The sequence below is a fragment of the Ochotona princeps genome, chromosome 12 (genome assembly GCF_030435755.1).
Source record: "Ochotona princeps isolate mOchPri1 chromosome 12, mOchPri1.hap1, whole genome shotgun sequence".
NCBI lineage: Eukaryota > Metazoa > Chordata > Mammalia > Lagomorpha > Ochotonidae > Ochotona > Ochotona princeps.
Window position 1 is genome coordinate 64642198 of NC_080843.1, and position 19686 is coordinate 64661883.

Consider the following 19686-nt stretch of genomic DNA (forward strand, 5'->3'; position numbering starts at 1 on the left):
TGTCGTCATCTGCCAGGCTTCTCACAGCGGAGCACCTGACGGTGCTGGAAGCATGACCTCACGGGACCAGGGAAATGCCAATGAAAATAATGCCCTCATCACACGCTCCAAGCTATGCAGACACGTCTACGGCTGCTGAGGCAACACTGCCAGACTCTGCAGAGCAGAGGAAAGAGCAGGAGGTGGGAGCAGAACATTTCTTTTGACAAAAAAAAAAAAAAAAAAAAAAAAAGGAAGAAAAACGATCTACTTCATCATCTTTAATGAAAGTCACAGATTCCAAGGAGAAGAGGGTTTGCAGAGATCAGCTTCCTATGTTTAAGGCTAGAGGACTGACCATATTCAGTCATCCCACACAATCACACACACTCTGGGGAAGTTATTAAATACACCCAAGTATTTTGCTTCAAGTGTAGAAAAGACAAAACATACCTAGAAAATTCCAGAACATTAAGGATTCCAAATGTCTGCTCCTGTCCCATCTAAAAAAAGAAAAAAAAAGATTCTCTCCTGAGTTACTAAGTATGGAAAATCTCCAAGCAACCGTGTGGCATTCATCAACACACACACACACACACACACACACACACACACACACACACACACACACACAGAGCAGATGCGTTTCATAGGCGCTCCAGTTTGGTGGGGTCAGAGCTCCCTCCTCTGGCAGAAGCATCTCATTTTCCTTTACATAGGTGGCGTCCTAGCAACTGGCTGGCGTGGCCACTTCCCAGAGACTGCCGACACAAGCTACATAGATCCACCAGAACCTGAGGCCAGCTGCGCTTCCAAGGCGAGAAAAATCAGAAACTACATAACCTCTTGACCAAGGGGCGGAGGGGAGAACCCCCAGATGGAGATAAGAGATTTAGAACTGTAATGCCTCTCTCTCCAAGCAGAGAAGAGAGAAGCCCAGTGGGTTGTGAGGGCTCCCTGGGCAAGAAGGAGGAGGAGATGGTGCTGAGGCCACAGAGCGATGCAGAGCTGCCCGCAGAGATGAGACGGCTCTGAGCTTGTTTTCCAAGCTTCCATAGAGCAGGCAGGAGGCCTGTAAAGCTCTCAGCTATAAACGATTTCCCATCAGCTATGGAATATCTATGGGGAAGCCACTGCACGGGAACCGACTGCTGCAGTGCAAAGCAGCAGGCCTAAGCTAAGCTGATCACAGAACTGCCATGGCCTTCCAATAGGTTCAAAAGAGAACAGAGGCTCGGTTCCCATGTTTACAGCAGACACACTATGTGACTACTTCCAGCACCCGGTCAGGGTGCAGAGGTGGGTTGCTTACCGCCTCTATAATGACAGAGTATGGTGTCCTGCCGGTGAAGACAAAGCCCAGCTTCTTAGCTCCTTTCACCAGCGCAGCTTCATCTGTGAACAACGGGGTGGGCGGGGGAGGGATTGACTCATCTCTCTGGTAATTAACGAGACCCACTGCACTTAGACACAGGAGTGAAAACTTGGGGTACAGAACACTGACTCTTCCTAACTCTAGAGCCCTGAAATGGGAGGACCCAGAGCTAAGGCTAACTCAACATAGTAACAGTGATCCACATTCCTGCTGTTCTCTCTTAGGATCAAGTTCGCTCTAATCAACCTAATATCTCCCGGAGTGAGGCAGGTCTTAGTCATGGGACCATTCAGAGCACCAGCGAGCGCACAGAGTGGCTGCTCCAATATGAAGCCCCTTACCCCTAGCACCCAGCAAGCCCAGGAGGCATAAGGATGAGCAGATATTAATGGGATTCTCTCTTGAGAGAATCGGGTTGCACTAACTTCTGCTGGGAAAGGTAACATGGCTCAAGGCCTCTACCTGCCAAGGCAGTGCTACCTGACAAGTCCGAAGGGCCCAGCACCTGCTCTCCATGGTTTTAGCATCTGTAACCATCATGAGAGGTAAGAGACAGGGACCTCCCATTAAGCAGTTTGCACCACCGCTTCTCCCCCAGTAACTACAGATACCAAGTTATCCAGGGAAGAAGCTGGCAGGGCACATCTGGCAAGAAGCCTCACCTGGGGAGGAGGCCTGGTAGATGATGTTGTCTCCATCCTTCTCAGGAACTACGGTGTGGCACACAGCCAGCAGGGTGAGGAACTCCTGGATGCAAGGAGCTGTGGGCTGCAAACAGGAGACCGAGTTAGCCTGTTGGGAGCAATCCTGTGGCATGCGTCAGAATCAGCTCCAAGGCAGCACCTGCTTCCAGTGCTGGATTCTTCTTGCATTCCAACAGGCTCCAGAGGCTTAGCTGGGCTCCACCTGTGTCCGTCTCAGCCCCACCTCTCTGGTCTGATGTCCTTTAGTTCCTTGAACAAAGCATATCCTTTCCAGGTCCCTCCATCCTGCACCTGCTCACAGCAGGTGCTCTTCCTCCTTACTCATCCCCTGGCCTTCAGGGCCACAGCTGCTTCACCTGAGAAGCCCATCATTCCCCCTGTCTGGGGATGTGGCTCCCACACACTGGCTCACACAGTTGGGGGACCTCCAAGAGACGCCTTGCTTTCGGCTCTCACAGCTTTCTCCCCACTCCGCAGATCCACGCGGGCTAGCGAGGCTGACCCTCACTGCTGTGGGCATCCCATCGCAGCAAAGACAAGACTCTCCCTGACACAAAACCATTCAGTCCCTCACCAGTGTACCTCTTCAACTCTGCAGTTCTCCATCCGGGGATTTATTCTACATCATGTCTGATCTCTAACTTTTCTTTGTGTACCTGGGAGGAAGCAGATATTCCTCACCTTTCACTATGAAAAAACAGTGAAAACACACATTGCCTTGGATATGTATTTAAACCATTTCTCCCATCCTACCTGAAAAAAAAACCGTAATTTTAATTGAGAAACAAATCACATTTATAACTAATGGGGAAATGGGCCCTCAATACTATTTTCCCACATAAGACTTAAAAATCCTTTTTTCAATTATTTTATTCCTATATGGTGAATAAATTTCACATATTTCATGCACACAGATTTAATAGCATTGTGATGCTTCCCATCCTAATCTCCCTTCTCCTTTTTTTATTTTAGATTTTACAATGACAGACTTTCAGTTTATTTTGCAATCACAGGTTTAATCTTCCACTAGGTAAAGAATTTAACAAATAGTAAATAGAAAAAACGCTGTTTCTCAGGAGTATAAAAAAGTGCAGCCAATAACATTCAAATACCAAAATGCCAGCTTCACTTTTACATCACGCTTTTTGTACTCTGTGTTATACTTACAACAGATCAGGAAACTATGTGATATTTGTCTTTTGGGAACTGGCTTCTTTCACTAAGCAAAATGGTTTCCAGTGGCATTCATTTTGTTGCCAGAGACAGGGTTTTTGTTCTTCAAAGGACTGAATAGTATTCCATAGTGAATATATACCACATTTTTATATATCCTGTCAACAGTTGGTGGATAGCTGGATTGATTCCACACTGCAACCACTGTGAGTCAGGCCACTGTAAACATGAGGTTACAGACAACTCTTTTATAAGCTGCCTTTATTTTGATGGGGTAAGTTCCAAGCAGTGGTATGGTTGAGTCACATGCGGGGATCACTTTCAGCTTTCTGAAGAATCTCACGCTGCCCGCCACAACGGCTAGGCAAGAAGGAAAGTCCAGCTCAGGGCAAGATCTGAGAGGGTTCAGGCAACACTGGCATGGCACCTTTTTAAATACTATCACTGAGGCAGTGATGGCTCAAGGGCTAAATCTACAACTTACAAGCACTGGTTCTAATCCTGGCTGCCCCACTTCCCATCCAGCTCCCCTCCTGTGGCCTGGGAGAGCAGTAAAGGACGGCCCAAAGCCTTGGAAAGACCTGGAAGAAGATCCTGGCTCATGATTGGCTCAGCTCTAGCCATTGCAGCCATTTGGAGAGTGAACCAACACATGGAAGATCTTTCTGTCTCTACTCTCTGTAAATCTGCCTTCTCAATAAAATAAATCTTTTTTTTTTCAAAGATTGCTATAGTTATTTGGGGTCTCTTATGCTTCCATATGTATTTTAGCATCATGTTTTTCTATGCTGGAAAAGAATATTGTTGATATTCTAATTGGGATAACACTGAATTTGTGTACTGCTCTGAATGTTGTGGACATTTTGATGATATTAATTCTTCCAATTCATTAAACTTATCAACTTTTTACTTGCTTAAAAGTGTTCAGTGACTTCCACATATGACACATGGCATTCAATAAAATTGGTTGGATTCCACGGCTTTTGACAGGGATCCTGCCTACAACACTGACAAAGCCTCTACAGCCACGTTCCAACTGCAGACAGGATGTGCTACGGCCAACCGAGTGATCAAACCACAGCCAATTAACTAGTTAAGCTCTAATTGATTGGCTGATTGATTGACTGAGATGTAGTTAGTTAACGTCCTTCCTGTTTTACCTACATTTTCTATAAATGCTGTCAGATCTGTTGCTGGTTGCAGTTCTCAGACATCACCCTAGTTTGGGAGACGCCTTTTGCTTAGCTAAACTTGTAAATTTAATTGATCTGAGAAATTTTCCTGTTTTAAACAATACTGTTTAAATTTATTTTTATTTTTTTAAATGAAGAGTGGTAGGGAGGGAAAGATACAGAAATCTTCCAAGTGGTGCCATAGTCATTGCACTGAATGGTTACCCTTTTTAATCCGTGAATTACATGTCTTTAATAACCATATGAGGCATTTTATTTCGTGCTTTTTATAAAAATTGTAATAACCACTTAACAGCTCTCAGAGTTTCAATGGACTATCCTTAGTTCTCAAGGCCAACAGTTACACTCGCCTCCATTCTAACAGATACGCTTCTTCAGCTGTTATCTATCCACATGGGCATGGTGGGCATGGTGATGCAGTGTTAACCTGTGTAAGTCACAGTCCTGGCTGATTTGCCTCTGATCCAATATCCCGCTAGTGCACCCAGGAAGGCAGCAGACAGATGATGGCCCAGTTCCTGGGGTCCCTGCCTCCCACAAGGGAAACCTGAGTGGAATTCTTGGCTTTGAGTTTCTGCCTTAAACGTCAAACCAGACAAAATTAATGAAGATTTTTAAATTATCAAAACCTAATTACCCTACCTTTGGAACTTTACTTAATTCTTTATTAAATCAGGGGAAATAGACAACCTGAAGCTCGGGAATAAAATATATGGGTATGTATGTATAGAATTGTGTGTGCATGTACTTTTTCAAACATTTAAGATTTTCAATTTTGGTGAACTATACATGTGCTCCATCGTATACATTTATACATGTAGAATTCAGCAACATAAAATCTATTCACAATACTATATACCCATCACCACTACCCAGAACTTCTCATCCCCAAACTCTGTATGCACTAAACATGAACTCTCCATTCTCTTTTCTACATAAACCTTGGTTACTTCTAGTCTGATTTCTGTCTATGTTATCTGAATAACACAAAGAGACATATCCATATACTTACATGTAGACACAGATAGAATGAATGAATTTTTCTGGAAGGCTCAAGCTCAAAATTCCTAGGCATAATGATTCGAAAGAAAGATATCCCTTACCCCTTGGCAAATCTTGGGGAATGTATCCCACAAAGTCACTGCTTAGCAATGTAATCAAGGGATCACATGAACTGTCCTTTGAAATTTTCCATAGGTTGATTCTTTGACTAAGAGCCAAATTCCATCCTGGCTATTGGCCCACAGAAAGCTTAAAGCAGTTCTAAAGGACCCAGAGAGTCAGAAATGATGATCTAGGAAAAAAAGAAAGCTCTGAGGCAGATGGAAATACTCCTTTGGGAGGGAAACAAGGTCTTCTTGGGTCAAATGCTTTAATTTTAGTCTATAATCCCAAGACAACATAGATAAGAATACGGGGCAGCCACAGCCTGAAGTTGTCGAGCAAATCTTCCTTCTCCCCAACCACATTTTGGCAAAACGAGCATGTGACTTCATAGGGCCTGTATTTAAACTGCTTGCAAACATACACCGACTACATTGAATCCAACCACCCATCTCCACAGAGAAAATGGTTGGAGACTCTGACCACTGCCTACAGTGGATTTGGACGTTAAATATCAAAGGGCTTAATTAACAAAGTAGTCCAGGTCAAGATGACCTCAGATGGATTCAAGGATGCCAAAAAATTTACAAGTGTCACACAGAGCCAAATATAGTCAAACTGTCCACAGTCAAGCACAAAGTTTCTGAAATATGCATGAGAAAATGAGAAATTAACTTCAGAAAATCTCCAAGACTTAGAGCAGATGTTACATCAGAAACTGTATAAGCTAAAAAAGCAACACACAGTCCAAGTTCTAAAAGAAAAAAACAACTATCCACCCAGAAAACTGTACCTTATAAAACGCTCCTATTAAGCTACACAAAACATCAAACACCTTGGAATAAATCTGGCCCAGGATGTGAAAGATCTTTACAAGGAAAATTATGAGACATTAAAGAAAAACACAAAATAAGACACAAAAATAGAAGAACTTTTCATGTTAGTGGGTTGGGAGAATTAATATCATCACAATGTCCATACTATCCAAAGCAATTTACAAATTCAGTGATATCTCAAGCCAAGAGCAACGACACTAGACCTAGAAAAAATGATGCTAAAATTCATATGAAAACATAAGAAATCCCAAATAGGCAAAGTGATCTTTAAAACCAGAAACAAAACCAGGGGCATCACAATCCCAGGTTTCAGGATATACAGGGCAGTCATAATCAAAACAGCCTGTAACTGCCATAGAAATAGACATGTAGACCACTGGTACAGAATACAAAATCCCAAAATCAACCCACACATCCACAACCAACTAACTTTTGACAAATAATCTAAAATCGGTCACTGGTGAGAGGACAGTCTCTTCAAAAATGGTTCTAGGAAAATCAGATGTTCATATATAGAAGTAGCAAACAAGATCCCTATGTTACACCTTACACAAAAAAGTGAAGAAGCAACTAAAAGAACAGGAGAAAATATTTGCAATCTATGTAACTAGTAAAGAATGAATATCGAGAACTTATAAAGAGCTCCAGAAACTCAACAACAAAACAAAATATCCAGCTAAGAAATCTGAAAAGGACATGAACTGGTGTTTTTCGAAGGGTGAAATTTAAATGACCATCAGGAACAGTGGCCATCAGGAAAATGCAAACAAAAATAAAAATGAAAACGAGGTTTCACCTCACTCCAGTTAGGTGGACTACCATACAGAAATCAGCAAACAGGAAATGCTGACAAGGATGTTGGGGGGAAAAGAACTCTAATACGTGACTGGTGAGAATGTAGCCTAGTACACACATTCTGGAAGGAAGTCTGACTATTCCACAGAAAACTGAAAACAGACCTACCATATAACCCAGTCATCCCACTCCTAGAAATTGGCCCAAACAAAAGGCAATCAGCATATGTCCCAGACATCTGTATTCCCATGTTTACAGCCAAGGTATGAAAGCAACCCAGATGTCCACCCACTGAGGAATGGATAAAGAAAATGTTGTATAGTACAATTCAGAATATTACTCAGCCACTAAAAAAGAATAAAAAGTTGTGTTTTGCCAACAACATGGAATCAAGAGGAAACTATTATTCTTAGTGAAATGAGCCAGTACCAAAAAGAAAATTACCATATATTTCCCCTGTGGTACCTAAAATACAGATTACAAAAAATGTAATGTTTATGAGCAAAACTGACATTGTGAGAGTTTATTGTATTTTTGGTAAAGTTGAGGATGAGTGGTCTTTATTTTCTATTTGCTATTTGTTGAATTCTTTACCTAATGGAGTGTTAAACCTATGATTCATGAAGCCAGCTGAAATGACATAAGTGTAAAAGAACTGTTTAAAAAGAGAAAGAAGCAAGGCTGTGGGTCACTGGCATACAGACTAGGAAGAACAGAGTAGGAAGCATCACCACGCTCCTAAGTATGCACTGTGAAAAACAGGAAATGTGTTCACCTTATCTCATATAAAACAGGATAATACAGTATTAAAAAAGATCCTTCCACTGGGGCTGGTCTGCAGGGTCGGTAGCCCACACGGGCACTGGTGTAAGTCATGGGTGCTGCCTGGTTATGGCCTGGGACTGCAGCACGAGTGTTCAGGCTCATGCACCACCCGGAAGAAGCTGCTGCCTTTGGAGCAGCCCAGCTGCAGCCACTGTGGCCACTGGGGAGTGCACCAGCACGTGGAACATCTCTGCGTCTCTCCCTCTTCCTATCTGTAACTATGCTTTTTAAACACATAAACAAATTAATCTCTAAAAGAAAAAATCTCTCCCCACAATACCCGCAGCAGGAAATAAACACTGCAGCTCACCTTGGGCTCTAAAACACAAACCACAGAGATTGAAGTACACTGTAGGCTAATCATCCCGATTTCATTCTGAAACCACTGTGTATAGACCTCTGCACTCCCTGTATTTGTACAAGTAATCTGTGTTAATTAAAAATAACTGAACAGCAGAGGGGAACAAAGTACACCATCAGCTGTCTAGTGTCTTTGAAGAGAAATCCGGACTTACATGATGATCTTCAATGTTCTTCAATAGTCGGGGATCATTAAAATCACAGGAGTCACTAGGGTGTGGCGGCATATGACTAGAAAAAAGAGAATTAAAAATATCTATTCAGTTCAGAAATTTCCATCTTAAGACCTGGTAGTGATCTGCTTCAGGAAGAACCATACTTGGAAAGCCCACTGAGATCTACTAAACTCGTTTTGCAATTTTTTATTTATCTGAGATAGCAAATGAGAGAGAATAAGACCTCACCTGCTGCTTCACTCTCCAAACGCCCACAATGACCAGGACATGTGTCTGGTCCAGTCGTTAGGACACCTGCACCCTACTTTAGAATGCCCTAGGCAAAGAAATGGGGTTCCTCCCACCCACACAGGAGACCTGCATTGAGCTGCGAGGTCCTGCCCTTGATGCCAGCCCAGCCACAGCTATCATGGACTTTTGGAAAATGAACCAGCAGGTGGTAATACTCTCACACACCATACATTTATCTGTCCATCTATCTATCTCTTATCTCCCTCTTAAATGCATAAAGAAATGTTTTTAAAATATAACTACAAGAAAAGAAGCTTTACATGCCAGCTGTGTGCTACTACACTGAATCAAATGTACCGGGCTAAGTACATTGATCTATCTCCATTCTCTCCTGAAACACTTTCTTTAAGACAGTAGAAAAAGAAACAACACTGTGGATGTCAACACGAATCTGAACAGAGATCAGAGTACAGCATAGCAGAGAACATGGCAACCAAGAGCTGCAAAAGGGAGCTCCTGACATGCAAGCTGGTACCCTGTGAAGGCTGGGGAAACGATAGCTTGAGGCACTCGTGAACTACAGAATGTAGAAGATGGAAAGCGAAGACTTCAGGAAGACTCAGCCTGCAAGAACCTTCCTGTAGGGGCAGGCATTTGGTTCAGATTGTACTCAGTTGCCACTGAGTACACCTACATCTCAAATCAGCAAGGGTGTGTGAGTTCTAGTCCCAGCTCTGCTTCTGATTCCAGCTTCCAGGCTCAACTACTTGCGCACCTGCCACACACACGGGATGGAGCTTCAGGCTCCCAGCTTTGGCCTGGCCCACCCCTGGCTGTTGTGAGCACGTAGGGAAAGAATCAGTGGATGGCAATGTGCTGTGTGTGTGTGTGTGTGTGTGTGTGTGTGCGTGCGCACCCACACCTTACCCAGCTCCGATTTTCAGAGACAGCCCCACCATGCAGTTCTGTTAGGACATAGGTTTCAAAGTAGGAGCAGACGACACTCATTGTAAGAAAACTCCAAACCCGTTAGGATGGTTATTTAAAAAGCAAAAAAAAAAAGGAACTAAAATCCAAGTGCGATAAGTGCTGGTGAGGAAGCAGTGATGTAGAGAAATGTGAGCCTTGTATGTTCCTGGTGGGAATGCAAAATGAGGCAGTTGCTGTGAGAAATGATTTCATGGTTCCTAGGAATGCTAAGCCTGGGATCATCATGTTATTCAGCAATTCCACCCCTAGGTGTAGAAGAGAAAGACATGAGAGAAGGAATTCACACATATACTTGTACACCAACATTCATAGCAGGAGCTATTCCCAGGAACCAAAGGCAAAGGTAACCCAAATGCTCATCAACAGAGAACATTTGAATAGAAAAATAAGGTGTGTTATAGACACACAATCAAACACTGCTCACCCTAAAAAGAAAAGAAGTTCTGATATCAGCTACAACATGGATAAGCCTTGGCTATATGAGTCTGCTAATATTAGGTGCTTATGTGTCAATTCCATAATGTTGCAAATTGCTGTTGATGTTATATTGGGACTCTTAATTGACTGGGATGATATTCTACCAGCTCTAACTTTGGACCAGAAATGGTCTCCCCAAGAAACTGTTCAACCCATCTGGACAATAAGTAGCTGGACTCTATGCTTGGTATACGTTTGCAAGGAAAGAATCTTGATGTATCAAGGTGGAGGAATCCACCAGGGGGAGGGGCATGGGAAGGGGTGGGGGGATTCCCAGAGCCTATGAAACTGTCACATAATGCAAAATAATTAATAAAGAAAAAATATTAGGTGCTTATGATAAAAACCACATACATAGCAAGTTGAATGTTGTTATCAAGGGCTGGAGGTAGTGAGGAAATACTACTTAAAAACACAAGTTTTCAGAAAAACAAGCTCTGGGAACAAATAGTGGAAATGGTTATAAAGCATTTTATTAATGCAAGTAAATTATACACTTGTAAAATAGTTAAAGTGGGACATCAGGAGCAAACATTTGGCACAGCAGCCAAGAGGCCTGTATCCCATATCTCAGTGCCCAGGCTCAAGGCCTGCCTCTGCTTCAAATTCCAGCTTCCTGCTAGCACACACCCTGCAGGCAGCAGGTGAGGGCTCAAATACTTGATCCCTGCTAGCCCTGTGGTTGATGCCAGATGAGCTCCCAGCTGCCTGGCTTCAGCCTGGCCAGCCCCATTCATCATATGAATGTACACATTTGGAGGAATGAACCAGTTCATGAAACAGTCAGTCTCTCTCTCTCTCTCTCTCTCTCTCTCTCTCTCCCCTTCCCTTCCTCCCTCCCTCTCTCCTTCCAACCTTCTCTCCCTCTTTCCAGCTTCCTCTCTCTTTCTGCATATGTATGCCTTCTAAATTTTCTTCTGTGCATTTTTACATAAATAAAAATTTTTTTTTAATTGGATGTACTTTCCAACTTGACCTATAGATTTCACATGATCTCCATAAAAATCCCTTAAATTATTTTGCAGGACTGACAGACTGGTTCTAGAGTATAGACAGAGAAGCAAAAGACACAGAACAATCAACGCAATATTGAAAGAGAGAATAAAGCTGGAGAACTGACATCTTGGAACTTGAAGGCTTACTGTAAAGCCACAGGAATTAAGACAGGGTATAACAGACAGATCAAAAAGAGACCCCAGACATAAAAAGTAAATATAGTCAGGGAGCAAAAGCCATAAATACAGTGAAGCAAAGATAATCTTCTCAACAAATGGAGCTAGGACAACATTCATGTGCAAAACATGTGGCTCTAGACACAGGCTGCACACCTTAAATAACAACAACAAATCACTCAAAATGGATCCAACACACAAATGAGAAACACCAAAACATAAACTCTCTAGGGTGAAACACAAGAGAACGCTGGCATAACCTTGAATACAACAGTGATTTTTAGCTACAGCAAAGTCCCAGGAATAAACTGGACTTTGTTGAAATTTAAAACTTTTATAAAAGACGCTGTCAAGAGCATAAGAAAATAGGACACAAAGTCATAGAAAATAGTCACAAAATATAGTCCAATAAAGGACTACTACCCAAAGAAACCCTAAAACTCAACAATAAGAAAATAAAAGAATGGAGTCGTGGTTGTGGTACAGCAGGTGAAGCTGCTTGTCTACAATCTGGCATTGCTTTTGAGCAGTAGCTCAAGGCCCAGCCACCACACTTCCAATCCAGCCTCCGGTGAATGTATCTGCAAAATCAGGGCCCAAGTGCACCGGCCTCTCTCACCCAGGAGGGAGACACAGATAGGGTTCCAGGTTCTTGGATTCAGCCTAGCCTAGCCTAGTCCTAGCCTTTGCAGATATTCTAGGGAGCAAACCACTAGATAGAATCAATCTCTCTCAGGCCCAGCGACGTGATCCTATGTGGGCGACGCTTCTAATCCCAGCAGCCCCACTTCCCATCCAGCTCCCTGCTTGTGGCCTGGGAAAGCAGTCAAGGACGGCTCAAAGCCTTGGGACCCTTCACCCATGTGGGAGACCTGGAAGAGCTCCTGGCTTTGGATTGGCTCAGCATCAACCGTTGCGCTCACTTGGGGAGTGAATCACTGGACGGAAGATATTTCTCTCTGTTTCTCCTCCTTTCCATATATATATATATATATATATATATATATATATATATATCTGACTTTGCAATAAAAATAAATAAAACTTTAAAAAAATCAATCTCTCTCTCTCTCTCTTTCTCTGTTTATCTTCCTCTCTCTGTAACTCTGATTATCAAACAAGTATATAAATCTTTCTGCTTTTAAAAAAAGTTACACAGAAAACAAGCAACATAATTGAAAAAAATGAATCAAAACCCCTTGACATCTCACCAAAGAAGATGTGCAGATGTTTAAAAAAATCATATGAGAAGATCTTCAGCATCACACACCATCATGAAAATGCACATTACAATTAGATGTCACCACACACTACTAGAATGAGCAAATCTCAGAACACCAAATGCTCGTGGGGATGTGAAACAAGAGTAACCATCATTCACTGATCACGGACAGCACAATGGAAGATCACTTTGAAAGACAGTTTAGAAGGTTCTTTATACAACTAAACATAATTGTACCACACAATCCAGCTACCAAGCTCTTTGGTATTTGCCTAAGGGAGATTACAATTTATGTCCATCTCCAAAGCCTATCCATGAAGGTCTACAGCACCTTGAATAATACTTGCCAAAACCAAAAGGCAATCAAGATGTCCTCCAGTGGGTCAACAGGTAAATAAACTGTGATGCATTCATCAGACAATGTGCTATAACACATCACTAAACAAGTCGGCAATCAATGCAGGAAAAGGGCCAACCTGAACAACCTACAGATTCCAACAATGTCACATTCCGGTCAAGATGATGGAGCCAGTAGAAAGGTCAGTGGTGGCCATGAGTTGTGGAGGACAGATCAAGAAAACTGAAAAGGCAGAGCACGACACATTTTTAGGGCAGGGGATAAGTATTACATGAATCTACCAGTGGATACATTTGTCCAAAGACAGCACAACGCAGGAGTGAACCTGATGAAAACTACCAATTTCGTGTGGTTCTGAGCGCATCTCACCCTCTGTAACAAGTGTATCCCTCTGCTTCACAATGGGAGAAATGGGAGAGGAAGCAGAGGAGGGCGAGACAAGATTGATACGCGAATCCTACACCACATCTTAATTTGACTGTGAAACTAAAACTTCTTTTAAAATTCTATTACATATATAATCATACAAAAATAATTTTCTTAAAATATGAGAATACAGGGCCTGGCAGCGTGGCCTAGTGGCTAAAGTCCTCGCCTTGAACGCCCTGGGGTCCCATATGGGCGCCGGTTCTAATCCCGGCAGTTCCACTTCCCATCCAGCTCCCTGCTTGTGGCCTGGGAAAGCAGTCAAGGATGGCCCAAAGCTTTGGGACCCTGCACCCGTGTGAGAGACCCGGAGGAGGTTCCTGGTTCCCGGCATCGGATTGGTGCGCACCAGCCGTTGCGGCTCACTTGGGGAGTGAAGCATCGGACGGAAGATCTTCCTCTCTGTCTCTCCTCCTCTCTGTATATCCGGCTTTCCAATAATAATAAATCTTTAAAAAAAATATATGGGAACACAGTAAACAATTTTATTAGGCCTTCAAACAAAGTCTATAAAGTGAACTTAAGAAATGAAATCCAGGGATTGGTAGGGAACTGGTGTGTGGGCACAGGAGGGCAGAGCAGAGGACACAGACAAGGCACGGGCAAGGTCAAGAGAAATTTTTGAAACTAAGAATGAGAAACTCCACTTGAAGGATAAAAGATCCAGCCAAATAAGGTCAGAAAATGAAACTAAAAACATGAAAAATGGGATAGGAAGTTAACAAAGTGAGGATTCAATCAAGAGAGTGGCGATCTGTTTAACTGGAGGAGCAGAAATTATCAAATAGTATGAGGAGCGCAGAAGGGAATACATTCAGAGAGAAATGGCCCATGAGTCACGCATTAAATCCTCAACATATTGAAGAAAAACAAACCTGCACATAAGCTTCTAGTTTAAATTTCAAAGGCTGACGATACACAGAAAAATTTAAGATGAGAAACCTTGCTTTTCCACAGCAGGAAGTCTAGCAATGTCTACACATTGTAAATGAGCCTGAGCATATGATTTTGAAACTCTGAAGTAAAAACTAAACCCCTGAAGTCCAAGCTGGCTGCCTCAGGGAAATGGATGCGCTGGAACCAAGAGCAGGTTATTTTTGTCAAAAGCTTTACAGTGTGGACTTTCAAAGCTGTGCTTGTGTTTAAATCTTATTCTGACAATTATTCAGATAACATATAAGCCACTTTAGTCTCTCTATAAAAATACTGAGGTGAGAAATGCTAATCTGAAAGTCTTCTGAAGTCTTTCATGCTACTGCATCAGGAAGAAGCAGAAGTGTCTTACCAGAAGTCATCGGAGGACGGCTCCCTCGCCAGCTCCGGGAAATGGCTGTCAGGAAGGGAAAACAGGATGGTTACCAGTCTGTGATCAAAACCCCAGTAAGACAGAGAGATTTACACACACCCTGGAATCATTCACTAAGTCAGTATTTGCAGGAATGAACACTTTGCTTATAAATTTTCATTTGGGCTCTATTACGGTTTAAGCACACTCCGTAGTAACCATCCATGTAACTCCTTTGGAAGTACTGAAACTCAAGATATCCAACTAGTTAAAAACGGCCTTGCTTTACTACAAGCATACAAGTGGAATGTTCAGTAAACAAACACACGTACCCATAGGTCACTCCAGCAATGCTGCACTTCTTGAAGTTCATGATATTGCATGTAAGAGTCCCAGTCTTGTCAGAAAACAGGTATTTTACCTAAACCGGGAAGTCAAATAAGTACACATGAAGAATGTAGTAAGAAGTAAGACTAACACCTGAAGTCTCTCCTTGTATATTTTTCAAAATCTGCATAAAACTTATAAACAGATTGCCTTAAAGCAAGCAAATCCATAGCAAATCTATGTGTATATACCTTAAGGCTTAGATCATTTACAAACCTATATTCATTACTAAGTCTGACTCAAATCGCACAGAAATAGGCCAAAGAAGCTTCAGTCATGGCCCTGGTGTCCTTTTGAGTCTATAGGTTGAAACAGCTCAGTGCTGCACAACATTACTCAGGACGCACGACCTCATATGGTATGTTGCTCTTTTGGACACTCGGTCTCCAGTGCCGGCATTCAGCCTAGAGGTTATGAATCCATTGTCCCACACTGCAGTATCTGGGTTCAGTTCCAAGTTACGGTCCCTGACTCCAGATTCCTACTATTGGAGATGCTGGGAGTAGACTCAAGGGATGGTTCAACTGACTGGATTCCTGCCATCCAGCTGGGAGACCTTGACTGAGTCTGTAGCTCCTCCTACGGGGCTGGCTCAGCCTCGGGGTGTGAACCAGTAGGTCAGGGCCAGCTCTCTCTCAAAGAGAGGTGGACTTTTGGGCTCAGCGGCGTGGCCTAGTGGCTAAGGTCCTCGCCTTGATCCCATATGGCTGCTGGTTCTAATCCCGGCAGCTCCACTTCCTCTCTATCTCTCCTCCTCTCAGTATATCTGACTTTGTAATAAAAATAAAATAAATCTTTAAAAAAAAAAAAAAAGAAAAAAGAAAAGACTTCACTCCCACCGGAATAAGAAAGCATATCCTGAAGGAAAACAGAACAAACTCAAGCTTCTCAACCACTAGTGAAGATGCAAACAAAGACAAGATGAGCCTGTGAGTCAATTACACAGCGGATTAACCCATAATGTATTACATCACTTTCCAAGATGCAAAGTTTCACAAATCTGACACAAAAATCTCTCAATATCCAAACAAGAAAAGACAAATGACTGAGTAGTTTAACAAGCTAGCCATCGTGACAAGACTGAATACAGAGCAGACATATTCCAATTGCAAATATGATATGTCAAGTATATGATCTGAGGCTGACGATGTGAAGTGGAAGAGGCATGGAACTCAAGACCATAATATGGCAGAGAATCCGGTGCAGGCAGGCTGTGTTGCAACCCAGTCACGTATCCCTGCAAAGTTGCCCTGACCTTCCGAGCTCCGTCTTTGCCTCTGTGCAATAAAGGGTCCAGCCAGAACATCATGCCACCTGAGCATTCTGGGATTTTGTGTCCTGGACAAGGACCTTTGTTTTTCAGTGGTTTTCCTCTGAGACTGCTGCCAGATGCGAACGGCATCCTGAGAACCCAGGGAATACATCTGGGGAAGCAGTGTTTCCTGGCTCCTGAGCAGAGGAATTAACAATACAAACTGCTTACTCTGCATTTTTCTTAATTAAGCAGTATAAACATGCACAGAGAACACTTGCAAAGCAATCAAAGGATCTGCAGGTAAAGAAAGATTAAAGCTTCTAAAGAAATCAAACATTACATCAAACTATAAAATCAGTACCGGTACAGTTAGTGCTTATACATGTTGACAACTACTCAACAGAATCCATCTTGAATACACAATCCCTCTTTTAAAAAAAACTAAAACTTGTCAAACTGTTTTATAGAAAATTTTACAATAAGGAATGATCAAGATTGACTTGCTATCACTATATCTACTGAATTTTTACTCTCTTGAAACGTTGCAATGTAAAACTTCTTCCTCACACGTACTTTTCCCCTCTCCCCAGCCAGGATGAATCACTTCATGTCAGTATGCATCCTGAGAACTTGGAACCCTTTCATCATTCAGGTCCAGTTCAATGGCGCCTCAGAACATGACACTGAATATACCGAGCATTATGGGAAACGGACAAAAACAAAGATTGCACTCACTGATCACTGGTACCAGAGGGGCCTGGTTCTAGGACCCGTGCCCCCCGCCCCATACATACAAAATCCAGGCGTATGCAGCCTCTTCATAGAAAATAGTGTAGTTCTGCACAGAACTCCAACATACTGCTATATCTCTTATATTTTATGTTATCTCTAGATTACTTATTACATCTAATATAATGTAAACACTATGTAAATATTTGTGAGAGCATATTATTTTGGGATTAATGACATCAAAAAAGATCTTAGCACGTTCAGTATGGACACAAGTATCATCGGTTTAACCACACTTCGTCAAGCTGTGGTTGGTTGAACCCATAGACATGGAATCCACAGCTACGGATAGCCGGCTGCACATAGCACAGCAGTACATACCCGCAACGCTCAAAAGTCTCCAGAGAGAAACAACTAACAATTACACAACTAATCACATCTATTTGAGTGTCTTTGAGAGGGTCTTCAAAAAGTCATGGAAAATTACTATGAAAAAAAAACATCCATGGGCTTCAAAACTTTTTGTACCACATTGTTCTTCTAATCCCATTTTCCACAATTTTTCTCAAGTGCCCTCTATCATGTTAGAGAGATGCTGTGGGAACACAGAAGGCAGACAAAGGAGTTTTACCTGGAAAACTGGACAAGGATTCAAAGAAGATGCACACTTAGTCAATAGGTACCCAGAATTCAGTGATTCATAAAAGAGCAGAATTCTACCAGGCAGACAAGCAAAGTTACAGTGCCATTCTAGAAGGGGAGAACGTGCGGTAGAGAACAGTGGGTTAAGTGCCAAGTCATCCTGGGGACAGTCCTGGCCCCGTGTGGCTGCACCAGAGGCTGGCAGGGGAGGCCTTCAGTGTGAGTTCCCCCGGGAGGACTTGTCTCCAAGCCAGTAGGTGATCCCTACTGATCATCTCTCTGCTGTGTGAGGAACTGAAGAACACAGAAGTGGACACTGGGCCTGGTCATTAACACATTCCGCATCAGAACCCTTGGACACAGTCCTTGTCTCTGCTCCTGATTCTGGCACCCTGCTAACCCACTCTGGGAGGCAGCAGTGAGGACTGAGGCCCTGTCACCTAAATGGGAGTCCTCCATTGTGTTCCCAGCTGTTGGTTGAAGTTCTAAGCCAGCCCTGGACATTGCAGGATTTTGGAGCTATCTGTCTCTCTAACCAGTTTTTGTTGTTATTGTTGTTTTCTTTGTTTGTTTTTAAAATGTAAAGGAAGGGCTGGAGCTGTGATACAGCAGGTTAAACCTCCATGTGCAGCATTAGCACCCCCTGTGGGCACTGGTTCATGTCTCCAGTACTCCACTTGTACTCCAGCTCCCTGTTAAAGAGGAAGAGGGCCCAAGTCGTTGGGCCTCTGCTTCCCCCTGGGAGACCTCAAAGAACCTTCTGATCCCTTCTTCACCCTGATCTAGCCCTGGCTGTTGCCACAATTTGGGCAGTGAACCAACAGATGGAAGAGCGCGCTCTCTCTCCCTGTAACTGTTTTTCAAATAGATAAATGCTTTTAAAAAGAGGTGTAAGGGAAAAAACATTTTAAAGGGCATATGTGAGCATACAGAATTAAAGAAAAGCTAAAGACAAAACTTTACTAACTCTGAGTAGATTTTGAAATTACAAAGGAACAGAACCAATACCATTTTTATCTATAAATTTCTATTTGCTTAACAATTTATGCACAAACTTGAGCCTCAACTGTCTGCAAAGCATTAAAGAATTTACTTTGCTAGCGAAAGAAGAAGATAGGAAGGAAGGAGGAAGGAAGGAAGGAAGGAAGGAAGGAAGGAAGGAAGGAAGGAAGGAAGGAAGGAAGGAAGGAAGGAAAAAATTAAAAAGAGAAAAGAAAACACTTCCATCCAAGATGTTTTCTAGCCCTCAGGTAAATGAGACATCTCTCCAGCACCTGGCCAGAGGAGCTGAGCATGGGAGGTGGTTCCCAGCACTCCCTGCGCCAGGCAGCTAAGCATGAGGAGGCTGGAACTGGACGATCTGAAGTCTGCATTCTTCCATTCACTAATGAGCTATGCATGTCTGCACCTGTAAACTGATGCCAACATGGTGGTGTAGTTAGCTAGTCCTCCACCTGCAGCACCAACATCCAATATGGATACTGGCTCTAGCCCCGGCTACTCCACTTCCCATCCAGGTCTCTGTTTGTGACCTGAGAAAGCAGTCAAGGACAGCTCAAAGCCTTGGGAGCCTGCACCCATGTGGGAGACTCGGAGGAAGCTACTGGTTCCTAGCTTCGGAGCAACGCAGCTCTGGCCACTGTGGCCATTTTGGGAGTAAACCAGTGGATCAAAAATCTCTCTATCTGTCCTTCTCTCTGTAAACACTGTCTTTCAAATAATTAAAGTAAAACGATGAAAAAAATCAGTCACCTTAAAGGGTTGCTGGGAGGTTTAATAGGATGTACAAATGAAATCACGGCCTGGGTTGTGGTGCAGTAGGTCAGTCCCTTCCTTCAGCACTGATATCCTATATAAACATTAGTTGAAGTCCCGGTTGCTCCACTTCCAATCTAGCTCTCTACTAATGCACTTGGGAAAGCAATGGAAGATGGCCCAAGTGCTTGGGGCCCTGTCACCCATGAACAGTACCCAGAGAAGCTTGTGGCTTCC

General features: G+C 42.9%; 1 protein-coding gene across 11 annotated transcripts in view; it reads right to left on the bottom strand.

Annotated features, from left to right (window-relative positions):
• LOC101536302 (phospholipid-transporting ATPase IB) overlaps positions 1-19686 on the bottom strand; it is a 633219-nt gene that overhangs the window by 421187 nt on the left and 192346 nt on the right. For all 11 annotated transcript variants that reach the window (XM_058670954.1, XM_058670952.1, XM_058670953.1 and 8 more), the window contains 6 exons: positions 15014-15102; positions 14682-14726; positions 8500-8575; positions 2017-2122; positions 1292-1374; positions 433-482 (listed from right to left, as the gene is read on the bottom strand). In XM_058670954.1, the coding sequence (XP_058526937.1) occupies positions 433-482; positions 1292-1374; positions 2017-2122; positions 8500-8575; positions 14682-14726; positions 15014-15102 (449 nt within the window). The remainder of the gene's footprint in view (positions 1-432; positions 483-1291; positions 1375-2016; positions 2123-8499; positions 8576-14681; positions 14727-15013; positions 15103-19686) is intronic.